Raw genomic sequence first — 14,095 nt, 5'->3', positions numbered from 1 at the left:
GAAAGAACTCGTGCTTATTCAGGCTGTAATTAATCTTCAATGATTTTCATCAACGGTAAAAAATGAAGTTTACATAAGTTAGTAAAACCTGAACCTATCATGAAGTCATGTGCTAGTTCATTCTCTCTTCCAAATGTCGTATATCGGATTTTATGATTATTCAACTCCTTAGTGTAAATCTCAATTCGATTAAAGTGTTCCCTGTCTCCTAAACTATGGCGTTTTAAATAACAACCAATACGTTTGAGTAAAAAAGGTATGGACTTGTGGTCCTTCGAGTTGTGTCGATGTCAATTTGGGACGCCGTGTTGGATTTTTGTGTAACATAATTAGCTTACATTTTGTCTGCTGATATAAATGTGATATTAATGTGTTGTTTGCTCTCTGAAACCTAGGTATATATACACCAAATTCATCAAATTTGAGTGGATAGTTACATATTTAATGATCAAAAATAGGTTTTGGCGGCCAACTAGGCGGTCATATTGGACGCTGTGTTGGATTTGTGTGTAATATAATTAACTTAAACAATGTCTGATAATCTTAATGTGTTCATTTCCCCCCTGAAACCTATGTAGAGACACCAAAATCGTCAAACTTGAGTGGATAGTAACATAGTTATGATCATTAATAGGTTTTGGCGGCTATTTTTGAAGCCATGTTCGATTTCTGTGTAACATAATTAACTTACACTTTGTCTGATGATATTAATGTGTTCTTTGCCCCTTAAAACTTGGGTATAGACAAAAATTTTATCAAATTTGAGTGGATAGTTACATAGTTATGATCATAAATAAGTTTTTGCGGCCATATTGGCGGCCATATTTGGACGCCATGCTGAAATGTGTGCGTACTATTGTAAACTTAAACAATGTCTGATGATCGTAATGTGCTATTTGCCCCTTACAACCTATGTATAGACACCAAATTCATCACATTTGATCTTATAGTTATGATCATTAATAGGTCTTGGCGGCCATCTTGTAAAAAACATTCTTACGGAAGTCCGATTGTGGTAAGCTTTTGATATTTTTTTAATGACCTTCTACCCTACCAGAATCAGTTCAAATACCTTTTGTAGCAACTTTTTGGTGGTTGAAGGTATATTTTTCAAATATTGACCCTACAACAGTTATGTATTTTTTTGTTGAATTTTGATTTACCCCACCCACCTTTTAATGGGAATAAAACAACAACGCCTTGTCCGTTTAAAATGAAAATAGCATCAATGTAAATAATATTGATGCCCGTACACTTTACCGCTGTACAGTTGAAGTAATTTACAAAATTACAATCAACAGAAATAAAAGTTTGCACTCACTTTCAATTTTTATATTGTTTATATTATTTGTCGAAAAATATGGCATCAAGTGACATATTTTGCGAAAAAAAAACAACATGTTTTCCATTGTTTATTCAAGAAAAATAAGAATCTACTTCATTTTCAGAAAATGCGGCCATGTTGTTCGCCATCTTGGATTACAAAAAACGTACCATTACGCGAAACGTCCACCCGAAATTTTCTGACACTTCAGACATTTACCTAAAAAATTGATATATAAATAAGCTTTCACTCTTTTTTGCACACGGGAGGTGCCCAGGGACTGTGCTATTGGATATGATGGCATACTATAATGTGTATTTTGAACTATAAAAAAGAAGATGCAGTTATGGAACAAAAGTATTTCGGTACAAGTACGTTTATTTAACAATTATCATGTAAATGCATAATAAACATATTATGAACATAGTGAAACTTTCTGTGTTTGTATAAACATTTATCGTTGCCCAATTGTTTACAGTTGTTGGTTACCAGACCAGACGAAGACCGAGAAATATGACTACGTTTATATGGCCCCCATCTTGTTCGTCTTGTGCGTAAGTATAGTATATATCGTGAAACGTTATACAAGATATTACGCTCGAATACATACGTGTACACGTTATATTAAATAAAGAAATGCTTTAGTGATCAAGCATGTATTTACGAAATACAAACACATTTTGTACATCTGTTACTTGTTCGAATACACGTATTGTTCAACTCCGATTGCATTAGCATGCTATTGGTTTTCTGGTCATAAAACTGTCACTGTATTCTTTGTTAATTTTATGTTTGGAAGAAGTGGAAATTTTTGTTTCTTTTCTTTCAGTTAAACATCATTTTCATGGCGACAATAGTGTGGGTTTTGATAACAAAGCTGCGGGCGTCACATACATTAGAAACACGCCAATATAGGTATGTAACGTAGATACGAAATAAACCAATATGTAATCAGTAATAGCATATAAAGACACATAACGTTGTCTCATATTCAAAACAGTTAATTAGCTTGCAGTAGTTGATTTAACAGTTAAAAGCATGGACTATTCTGAACACCTCTCATTCATAGCTACACGAAATGCAGTTTGTATATGTTCATGATCGAAACGCATTGACTTCAGTGATTTTTCAATAAGGCCTAACACAGAATAACATGTGTCTTCACCAACAGTGCCTACAAATTAAGGTCGGCTAAATTTGTGTTTGTTTACTTTCGTTTTGCGATTCCCCACTTTTATAAAGTGATAAATGGCTTTTATAATATTCCCAATCTTGTTTTCAGTTTTTTAGTTAATTTATGACAAATTAAAGTTAATTTGAGAATAAAGTCGAAAAAAGGGCAACTTATCGCAAACAGTGTTTTCATTAAGTGAATATTATAGCATTAAGTAAAAATGATGAAGCACTATACCCGATATAACGAACAAGTAAGGGAAGGTCCAACATATGGTTTTTCGGGTTTGGAAAACTTTTGTTTTCGCCGAATAATAATGCTTAACATGCTGATTAAGTACAGTATCGGATTCTGATATATAAACAGTACACAAAAACAAACCGTTTACAGTTAATCTTTTTTTTAAAGGCCTTTTGCACGTATGATTTAATTTGATAATCCGAAAATAAGAAATGATTAAATTAAAGTGTTTAAGTCTTAAGTTTATGAAGATATTTTTTGGATTGATTCCTTAATGCGAATTATGGTTTCTAAAAATAAAAATGTAATAAGCTTAACAATCTTTAATTATTTTATAAATTTGTTTTTTAAACAAAAATTGTTGGTCAAGTTAACCCTCATTATCATTAAAATTATGTAAAATATGTTTGCAAAAGTGCTCGGTATGAGAGTGTTTGCTTTTAATAAAATAGTGTACACATGAACAGAGTTTTCCCTATTTTGATACCAAAAGTACACATTTCACTTTTGTTAACTTTAGCAATTGTATTTCTCACTCTAATTCCTTCACTTTTTACAAAAATATCATTACGAATGGAAACTTATAAATTTCCAGGAAATCGATTAAGGCCACTATTTTATCTCTACTTGGTATCACATATGTGTTCATAATAATGCCTATATTTTCAGAAAAGCGGTTAAAGCAACCATCATTTTGTTTCCTCTACTTGGAATCACGTATGTGTTCTTCATTATGCCGCCAGTAAATCACCCAACTGTGGAAACAGTTTTCAAGCTCATCAACGCCATTTTGCAGTCGTTTCAGGTAATTGCAATTAAATCATCTAATCCATTATATATTTCGCCCTTACGATTTCTAATATGTTTTTTACTTGGTTGAACATTTCGATGCTTCTTTAAAAAAAACAGCAACCTTTTGAGTTACGAGAGCATTGCACATCATTGCGTTATTGTCAATGTTGTTCTACCTTCATGTACTCACTTTTTTTCTTTTTCCGGCCTGTTCGTGATCATAATTATTATCAATAACAACATCATTATCTTCATTATCGTTATTATCAGCAATATCAACATCAGTGGCAACAGTGAAAGGAGCAACTGCTTGATTGTTTCATATTTGGACACGAGTCGACACATGGACGGACATTTATCCTGAAACATTCATAACCATGCATGTTTGTTTGTTACATACATTCTAAAACAAACAAAGACATAAACATATGTGCGTCTAAAAAAAATACTTGGTAGGAGATCCATAGTTTGAAGCTTCAGTTCCTATTCACATGTATTCCCCACTTAGGTAAATCAAGAATATTAACAAATGTCATCATAATTTTGAAATCAAGGTTCACTCCGGTTGTTTGAATTAATTCGTCTATACATTAAGCACATAAGCGTCATATGTTTTTGTATTGTGTACATTACATAAAACTTAAATGGGGCAATATATTATGAATAAAGTAGGGAAAACAGTTTTTTATTGATGCAATCGACAACATCCAATACACGCACATCACGAATGCACATGATCCTTTCAAATATCGTTTCAATCAACTTAGTTTTATTATAAAGTATATAAAGAAACACATCGGAAAACGTGGTTATCTTAAAGCAAATGGTAAAATTGAAACGATATATGTCAATATCTAACTTCGATTTTTTAAATTGTATGTACATAACTGTATGTTATTAATGTTATAACGTTTACTATCATCATGACTATCATATTAATCTCAGTTTTGTGAACACATCAATGAAATATTCTGATATGTATTATAACGTGTTGTAGAAATCGTAATTCGTCCGTTTGTTTGTAGGTTTTTATTGAACTAAAAAACTCATACAATATTCCAATGAGTAATATGAACAAACTTACAATTAACAATTGAAATTCAATTTGAAAAATTTACATTATTTTGGAATATGTTATTAGCAATCTATACAAACTTTAAATTGAAAAATACATGTATATTTTATAACCGTGTTTATATAGTTATTATATTTAGTTTATGATTGAGATTTGTTTAGTCTTCAGACTATACCAACACAAAATATGAGCAATATAATGCGCATAAATATAAAGTGTTACATTTACCGCCCGCTAAGTATGACATTGCGGTGTGTGTTTTACATTTCAGGGGCTCTTAGTGGCGTTCTTCTATTGCTTCTTGAATGGGGAGGTAATTGTATTGTGCAGACGCCTTATACCTAATTTCCATGTTACCATCGTTTTTAATTACAAATTAAAGTCAAGCTGCAATAATGTTAACTCGTATTAAATAATTTATAATGTCGTTTAAAGTGGTTGATCGTGTACAATAACGGTAGAAGTGCTGAAATACCGCATTTGCCAACCGTATATCTCTCTGTCTTTTTGCCTGTCTGTCTCTGTTAGTCTATCCACATTGCTTCATCCCGCGAGTACTGCAAAAGGCATTCCTTACTTTATGAAAATTGGTTTTCTGATAAACGGCAGCGAAGGTATTAAACACATTTTGTTTTTAAACGGTCAGGTGACCAGTCCTAAAATTAGAAAACAGTAAAGGTTGTAATAATTAAGAACTACCTAGGATATGATGATGAAAACACAGTATTCACATTTCTCTTCAACCCTTTGTGATTGACCTTAAATTTCGTACAGGCCAATGGGCATATGCACTTTACCTAAATTGAAAAAAAACGTTAATTACTGCGAGAATTCGCAACGTTCATATGATATGTTATGCTGATTGGTATACACATCACTTTAAATGTGAGCGTTAAACGAAATAGTGTTATGCAAGATGCAAAGGTCTGCTGGATTTTTAACAAATATATAATATTAACCCAAATACTGCCAGTGTTTTTTTTTTCAAAAATAGGGGAATGTTGGCCGAGCCCGTCCAAAGGGGAAAAACGCGTCGTTTTTAGGAAAAGTGGAAAATTAAAATTCAGTCTTTTATATGTTATGAAGTTTATTATATGAATACACCTGTATGTATGAATGTTATATTCACAGCTTAATTTCTCTGTCCTTTTTCAAAAATATATCCCAATGATTTGTTCAACATTTGTTTCAGACAGTTTAGCCTTCATGCACACTCTCAGTTTTCCTAGCCATTGTGAGTCTAATTGGGACTTTCTACTCGATAAAATGGCAAATTTGAGCGTTTTTTAATCAATAAAATGGACCAAATTGGAATGTTTTTATCATCAAATATTGACACAATATATGCAGATACATCAGGCCTTTTCCTGGCCATTTTGGGAAAAGCATGAAATTCATATGAAAAGTACACTGATTTGGGAAACATTATATTATAGAAAAAAACATATGCGTGCCTTATAGCACTTTTCATTTAAAACAACTGGCTCGGTCTTAAATTAATTGTCTTCAAAGATTGATATTATACGGAAAAAAACTTTGCAGTAAATTACGCAAATACAGTTAATGAAATGTAAAATTACAGGTGAAAGGTGTGCTTAAAAAGAAGATTTCAAGGTTGAATGATGCCAGATCGTTAAGCACAAAATTCACAAGGACTTCATATGGCGGCTGGACACGGAACAGTGAGTACGGGCATACGGCGGTGACCATGGCAAACGGGGCAATGGAGGGCGGCAGCGCCCTCTACCCGGGGACGGCTAAGGCAGTGTTTACTGAAAGCATACCATTGACGGACACAAACGGGGCGTCTTCAAATATTGAATGCTGATGAGCGTTTCCTTGTGTTCAAGTGAAACATTTTGTAAAATACGTAAACCTTAATGGGGGCTTGGATATCGAATATTGAAAGCTGATATGTGTTTCCTGGTGTTCAAGGCCGAAATATTGTATAAGCGGTTCTATGATCCGATCTTAAGAAACTTAAATATGTTAATCTTAATAAGGACGTGTTGTACATGCATGTACACCGGTAGACTACAGGAAATAAGGACACCATTGAGTAAACAAGCGCCACCTTTATACGTTTGATGTGTTCATACAAGGAAATGTTTCTGATTTTGTGTGAAAACCAAATTTACGATAGTAATGAGACATTGTTTAGATATTTATTTAAGCAGGTCCAAGGAACAAGACTTCGATACTATGCCAGGAATCCAAAGACTGATACAAACCGGAAGTAGAACGTATCATAATTGACTTTTCTTGTTGTTACTAAAGGTCTGTATTTTCCCATCCATGGCATCTGTGAAATATCTTCTGTCTGAAATAATCGCAAGCCTCGTCATTAAGTTCAACAAGCATGACGTTGAACGTTAAATAGTTTATTCCAATCGGTTGTTTACCGTTGACATTAAACGCGTTGAAACACGCATACTATGTGTATTATACACGTTGACACTCGTCTTTTTCAGCCATGTCCAATGTCAACGCTGATGCCATCAAATATATAAGTAACATGACTATAATTATGATTGTTTATGAACATAAAGAACTCGATCCCAAAATATTGCTATCATCGTACAATGAATTTCGGCCCACCCGATTCCACAAGTGCGCAAGCGTGAAACGGTACTTCGTGTTGATGTAATTAATTTGATACAGTTGACTTCTACCGCTTAACTTTGTCGCAGCCGCTTAAAATGTTCCCGGATACAATGCTTTATAATTATGTAAATACATGTATTCTTGAATTTGTATTAGATCGAGTCATAGGTTTTAAACAACCACGAAACTTCTTATTAACCCATTTATGCCTAGAGGACTCTCTCATCCTTCTAAACTGGATCAATTTATTTCCAAAATTAGGGATGTCTAGTATATTTATTTCTATATTAAAAATTTGCTTCCTTTAAGCAAACAGCGCATACCTTGATGAGACGCCGAATCATGCGGCGTCTCGTCTGGGTCTACGCTGTTTGCCAAGGCCTTTTTTTCTAGACGCTAGGCACAAATGGATTAATGATTATCCTGTTTTTGAAAATATTGTACCGTATAAGCCGGCAATATTCCCCTTTTATAATATGCGTTCTCTGAATAGATTAATGCATAACTTTATTTCTTTTATTGTACGGCTCTGTTCAACAGAACTATTTAACTCCATAACTTTCGCGAAAGTGATTGTAAACGACTATTATAGTTTGGTAATGTATGACATGATGACACATTGATTATTTTATTGTAAAAAGTGTTGTGTAAATAAACTGTGGCACCTTCTATACCGCTTTATCGTATTTTTCATTAGTATGACGATGATAGTTTGTAAACATGTTGTAGCCATTATTTTCAGGATTTAAATATAAGCATGCATCGGTCTAATCAAACATGTCAATTGTGTTTTTATAGTTTCACTTGCGAATATTATTTGTATTTTATGTTGTTGTATTTAATTTTTCAGTCAATTCAACAACTGAACGTTATTACAAATATATGTTTATGAAAAAAATAGTGAGATATGCCCGTGTGAGTTAGCAGTATAAAGTGGCATACATAAGCAGCAAGACATAGTATTTCGCAAAATTCGATCATAGCGGGACGGTGTCTGATATAAAGAGACCCGGCCAAAATAACTTTCTTCAACCATTCTGTCCCATTTTCATTAAACATTGAATGTGGCAGCACTCAACACGGTGGTTAAAAAGAATGTAATAACGTCCATTCAGTTCGCATCTATTGACAGATTGCCTAACATGATTTGTTTCTTCGTCAGTATTAATTTGCCGTCAAAATGATGTAAACGTTACTGGTTTGATTTTCCTTTTTTTTCAATCATTTCATTTGTCGTTATATGATTGCAGTTTGAGGATGAACAAATCTAATCATATCTTGAAACCTTAAAGGCCGATGTGAAACTCAACAAGTTTCAATCAATCTGTGTCAGTGGCGTTCGTCGCAAATAAGATCTTATCAAATGAGGAGCTTCCTTACAACTTAAAGTATACTCGAGGAAAGTGATATGATTTTTTTTGTAATACAATCAAACTGGCTCTTAACCCATTTATGCCCAGTGGACTCTCCCATCCTTCTAAATTGGATCAAGTTATTTCCAAAAGTAGGGGTGTCTGGTATATTTATTTCTATATTTAGAATATTTCTTACAGAAATTTCTTTAAGCAAACAGCGCAGACCCAGATGAGACGCCGCATCATGCGGCGTCTCATCTGGGTCTACGCTGTTTGCAATGTCTTTTTTTCAGGACGCTAGGCATGAATGGGTACAATACTTTGGCAGGACAAACAAACATTGATTATTTAAAATAAAGTAGTATCAAATTAAAAACACCTGTCATACTTTTGTTCATCGGGTTGTTTTCGTTGATATAGCCGTGATATCATTAACTCTTTTGTCTGATTGTGAGTTTTAACCGGGTAAGTATACATGCTTTTTTGACAGTTCAATGGATGTAATCTTTTAATTACTATATTATTAGGGAACGATATTTCATACTTATAAAAAAAAACAGGTGTGTTTTTCTAATTGCAACAGTAATGCTGACAAATTTGAAATCGTTGTTTATATCATACTAAGTTCGGCAATTAAATGTTAGGTAGGCATGTTGTAGTTGTGTTTTGTAAACGACAGTCATGTGATTTGCCACATGACCTTAATTGAGTTTTCTCTGAGTATATATTATATTGAATAATCAAAATATCAAGCACGTTTTGAATTCCATGGATGTTAGTAAAGGATGAATATTATCTTGACATTGACACGGATACTCAATTAACATTACGTAGCGTTTACACATTCACCTTGCACACCTTTCAATTTCCGTTTCGAAACAGGAACAGATGCAGCTTTAAACAGAAAACCGTTTTAGGCCAACACATCGTTTATGATTAAGATCTTGATTTTGCTATTAGCGCATCCAATCAGTCATTGCTTGACATCAATCTGATAACAAACATTCCGTAATTTGTTAATCGGTATATTGTCGGAGCTATATGTAGCACTTGGATGCAACGAGAATGAAATGGAATATCGACAGAAATAAGAGATGCACATTTGTAAATAAATTTTCATGTGTATGTGTGTCACATAATTTCAAAGGTATGTAATTTATAGGTTTCCACTATTAATTGTCTTCATTGTTTTATCAACAATTCAATACGTTCTGTACCATACATGGAAGCATCTAGATTGCATAAATACACATGTCAATCAAGTAGAATATTGTTTACATCGTTGTGCACTCTCTAACAAAGTTATAGCATGCAGTCAATCTATAACGATTTCTTCTTAAAGCAGGTTTCACTTTATATTTAACGTTGACTTTTGTTGAAAAATAACTGGTAATGAAAAGCGACAAATATGTTAATGTGCTTGATGTACGAGATGTGTAGTTCAAGAATTTGACGGGATGTGGAAATACAATTCATTATTGTTAAGGCTTAGCATACGATTGGGTCGAATACAACATGTTTTATATCTTGCCAGTCTGAAATGGGAATTGTGAATGTTATTAACAAATTTGCTTGGATATTTTTACACACAAGGCGATTAAATAATGTGTATATATACATCGAATTTAATTTAAAATTCGTACCGGAGATGTGCTAAAATAGAACAACGTGATTATATTATTCTGTTAAAGCTTAACGAAGTAATGATGACTGACTTCATAATCAAGCTATCATTACAATAATGAGAGTGGGTGCATTAAAAAAATTATCCAATAAGAATTATCATGCAATTGTATAAACAAATATTATTGACACTAAAATTGTGGACAATAACTTAACAACTGCACCTTGAAAACATGCATACTGTACAATAAACTCAAAGAAATTCACATAAACCATGAAACGATGGTATATCATTATAATAATAAAGTATCCTCGGATTCACTGAACACCTTCTGACATATAATTATATTTTCACCGACATTTTGGTTCGCATATGCAATATATATATTTGACAATACATTAAATTGAGTTTCTTAATTGTTTTCCTTGTTCTCAAAGTTAATGATACTTTTCAAGACAAAAATGCACACCATTCCGACTTCCAGTTCCATCCTTTTCAATTTCATACAAGCGATTCATTTTCTTGGTGCGTCGACATTGTTTTAATTGAAAACATTACTAAACAAGTACGAATGTCCACCCCAGCATTGTTTCTGCATCGATGTCATTTATTGTATTAGATGATCCAGGATAATACCGTATGTGATTCAAAACTCGCTGATATCTTGCTGCCCTAAATAACTTTATAATAGGCTTAGTATCGTTTTAATAAGATATTTTGCTTCCTGTATCAGTTAGCATATTTTGTTGTAACAAACAAACGGGTAATAACGCGAACAATATACTTTATATAACAATGATTGTACTGCCATATATCTTCGCTGTATATTCTGCTCTCCAGTTGCTTATATCTAATTTTACACATTAAATGTAAATATCAGTCGTTGTACGGTCATTTTGAAGCTTTGTGAGATAAAGAAGATATATAATAGAATATCTTAGTAAACATACGATTGTACAATTAATAAATTATTTCAAGCGTCTTCGCACGCCTGAAGACGATTGCTAACATGCTATTAACATGAAGACGATTGCTAACATGCTATTAACATGAAGACGATTGCTAACATGCTATTAACATGAAGACGATTGCTAACATGCTATTAACATGAAGACGATTGCTAACATGCTATTAACATAAAACATTAATTGGCTTCTTTGCACTTTGTAGACTTTTTTTATGTGTTTAAAAATCATTTAAAAAACGTCTTACACATCTGAATCATAACAATAAACATGTATAGCATTTGCGATAGTGTGCGTTTTATATCTATAGTAATTATAAATTTCGTTTTCCCGACGTCTACAGAGACTAGAATGCACCCAGTGTACATGGTTGTATATGTACTTAGCGTACACATAAAGGCGATCTTCTGCTCATGTTATACAGTTGTGCATTCACTCGATTGTCGTGGGTGGATTTAAGATCATACGGAAATGTATTGACATGTGAACTTGAAAACGACACCAAATATATAAAATAAACGTTTCGGTTAAAATTATTTAATTTTTGATGCATTTGTATTTTTACACATAATTTAGTTTCGAAGAAAAAAGTAAAAGTTTTATTTTTCTTTCACTTAAAAAATGCTTATAACTTTTGAATTCAAATAATATGAAATAATTTAACTATATGTTTATGTGTTACTCTTTTTTTAATTAATTAATGCCATTTTACACGCTCTAATGATTCAACGTAAATTATTTTGTGTTTGTTTTTATTTAAAAAATTATTCTTATTTATCATTGTTCATTGTTGAATAAGTCATAGTCATGAGCTAAGATCCTTATAAAATAAATCACGAGTTCGAAACACACTAATGAAAACGTATTTATTTATGTTTTCGGAAAATAAAAACATTAAAAATCGATAAGTTGTTAGTGCCAAGCATTACACTGCCCATAATACGAGGCGATGTTGGTGATTCAATGTTGGCTTCTTTTGAGGATCGACGCGTCTTTCAACCGCTTTGAACACCCAATGATTGGAATTGGCCCACACAAAGCCGTGACGCCAGCTTTAGTCATGCTTATGTTTTATATCGTGTTATATGTACTGTCAATTATTGTACAGGCATCGCCCATTTATAAAAGACAAACTGGTGTTCGGAATTATTTTTCTCGTTATAATACTAGTATTGCATGTGTTGTTGCTTTCAAAGTGTGAAAAGACACCCGTTATTGCGAATAATAAATCATAACCAGTAACTATTGAACTTCATGTATTGATATGAGTAGCAAATTCTTATCTTAAATGAAAACTAATACTTCAACAGGAGGAGATATCATAGAAATGAAACTATACATGCATTAAGTCAACATGATTCAAACCCATGGTAAGTAAATTGCAAACAAGAAATCGCTATATAACCGGCTCAAAATTTTCATGAAAAGGATGGTTTAAATTCCAAATAAATCTTGCCAAAACAACGAAGTACTAAAAATTCGTTTTACGTTACGCTGCATGTTACAATAGACTGTGCCCTGATGCATCCGTTACCATTGTAAGATATAACCCTTTTTTAAAGATCTTAGTTTTAGATAATTTCACGTAAGCAATAATATGAATCAGTGATAATCACAGTTCATTGTAAACTAAGAAGAATAAGACGTACGTGCGTTATGCCGAGCGCTAAAGAGAACGAAAGAAAAAAACATGTACTTGCAACACTAATTGTTCAAGGAACATACATTTAAGGGAGCAATAATCACCATCAGAGAGGGATATAAAAAAGATTTATTGATCATAAAACCATATATAATTGGATTATATTCACGAAAGACTACACATGCACATTTCTTATAACAATACTTTTTAAAATTCACTGTTTTCTAAATAGTCTTTAGGTGTCTTCCCGAGACGATTATCGCAATAGATGCGTCGGTTATTTGTACGCATAAAGAGAGGTAAAAGTAACGTTTTTAACAGCGACATTCTGAAGTTAATTTGATGTACTTGCACATTAAGAACGGATTATTGACAAAACAGACGCTCTATACCATTTAATTCAAAACATATAAAAGGCCATTCATAGCAATGTTACGCTGATTGTAAGTCTGTAAACAAAAATAAGATAATAATAGAAAACGAACATGGATTGTTCAGTTATTTTCCTTTATTTCATTTTATAATAGTTGACATAGTTGTTGTATATGTTACGTATATAAAATTGCCAAACGCACAGACGTTTTATTTATGTTCATGTCTCTCAATACATAAGCATGTATCAGTTGGTTTAAACGTAATACATGTACTGAATTATGATAATAAAACTCATATTTACATACAATGCATCGCACATCTTCGTTATTGTACACAAAATAAGCAAATGATGTGTTCCCGGTTGTTGTTTTTCCCGAACCCAGCATAGTGGTATATCCACGTTTACATTGTATTAATATGTATGCACATTTTCAAAAATAAGAACAATATTGTAAGAATAAAGTAATTTTTGATGGCGAAGACTTTGCGAAGTAATATTGATTTACGGTACTGGCTTTTTACACACCTTTTACATTACCGATGCAGACATGCCGGTATCTTTGTCGTCAAACGTATCACACACGAAGTGACTTGATTGTGTAATAGGACATTGTCTAATTTCTGTATTATAACGCCAGGTTAATTTATATTGTATCGATCATACAATTAATCTGACTCAAAGTGTAAGTGTGTGTGTCATCAAAGTTAATACACCCAGTCGTATCCAATAAAGATTTGCATCCCTTCTAATCGGTTAAATTTGTATAGAGATATGCTGTGTTTAGTGCTCAGTGGTTCAAAAGCATGTCCATAAAATAAATGGTTGCAACCCGGTGATGATTTATCACATAAGGCTATATTTCGGATGGCAGTATTCTTTTAGTTTATTATATGCACATGTTCCCTTCGAATCCACAGATACATT

The 14,095-nt window shown here is 32.7% G+C and overlaps 1 protein-coding gene across 5 annotated transcripts in view; it reads left to right on the top strand.

Moving 5' to 3' along the window:
• LOC127858373 (corticotropin-releasing factor receptor 1-like) overlaps positions 1 to 7,878 on the top strand; it is a 136,812-nt gene extending 128,934 nt beyond the window's left edge. For all 5 annotated transcript variants that reach the window (XM_052395462.1, XM_052395461.1, XM_052395460.1 and 2 more), the window contains 5 exons: positions 1,803 to 1,878; positions 2,154 to 2,239; positions 3,408 to 3,543; positions 4,877 to 4,918; positions 6,188 to 7,878. In XM_052395462.1, the coding sequence (XP_052251422.1) occupies positions 1,803 to 1,878; positions 2,154 to 2,239; positions 3,408 to 3,543; positions 4,877 to 4,918; positions 6,188 to 6,433 (586 nt within the window). In that variant the 3' untranslated portion in view covers positions 6,434 to 7,878. The remainder of the gene's footprint in view (positions 1 to 1,802; positions 1,879 to 2,153; positions 2,240 to 3,407; positions 3,544 to 4,876; positions 4,919 to 6,187) is intronic.
• Positions 7,879 to 14,095: the final 6,217 nt, after the last annotated feature.

The sequence above is a fragment of the Dreissena polymorpha genome, chromosome 14 (assembly GCF_020536995.1).
Source record: "Dreissena polymorpha isolate Duluth1 chromosome 14, UMN_Dpol_1.0, whole genome shotgun sequence".
NCBI classification, from domain to species: Eukaryota; Metazoa; Mollusca; class Bivalvia; order Myida; family Dreissenidae; genus Dreissena; species Dreissena polymorpha.
This window is presented reverse-complemented; position numbering and strand designations above follow the sequence as displayed.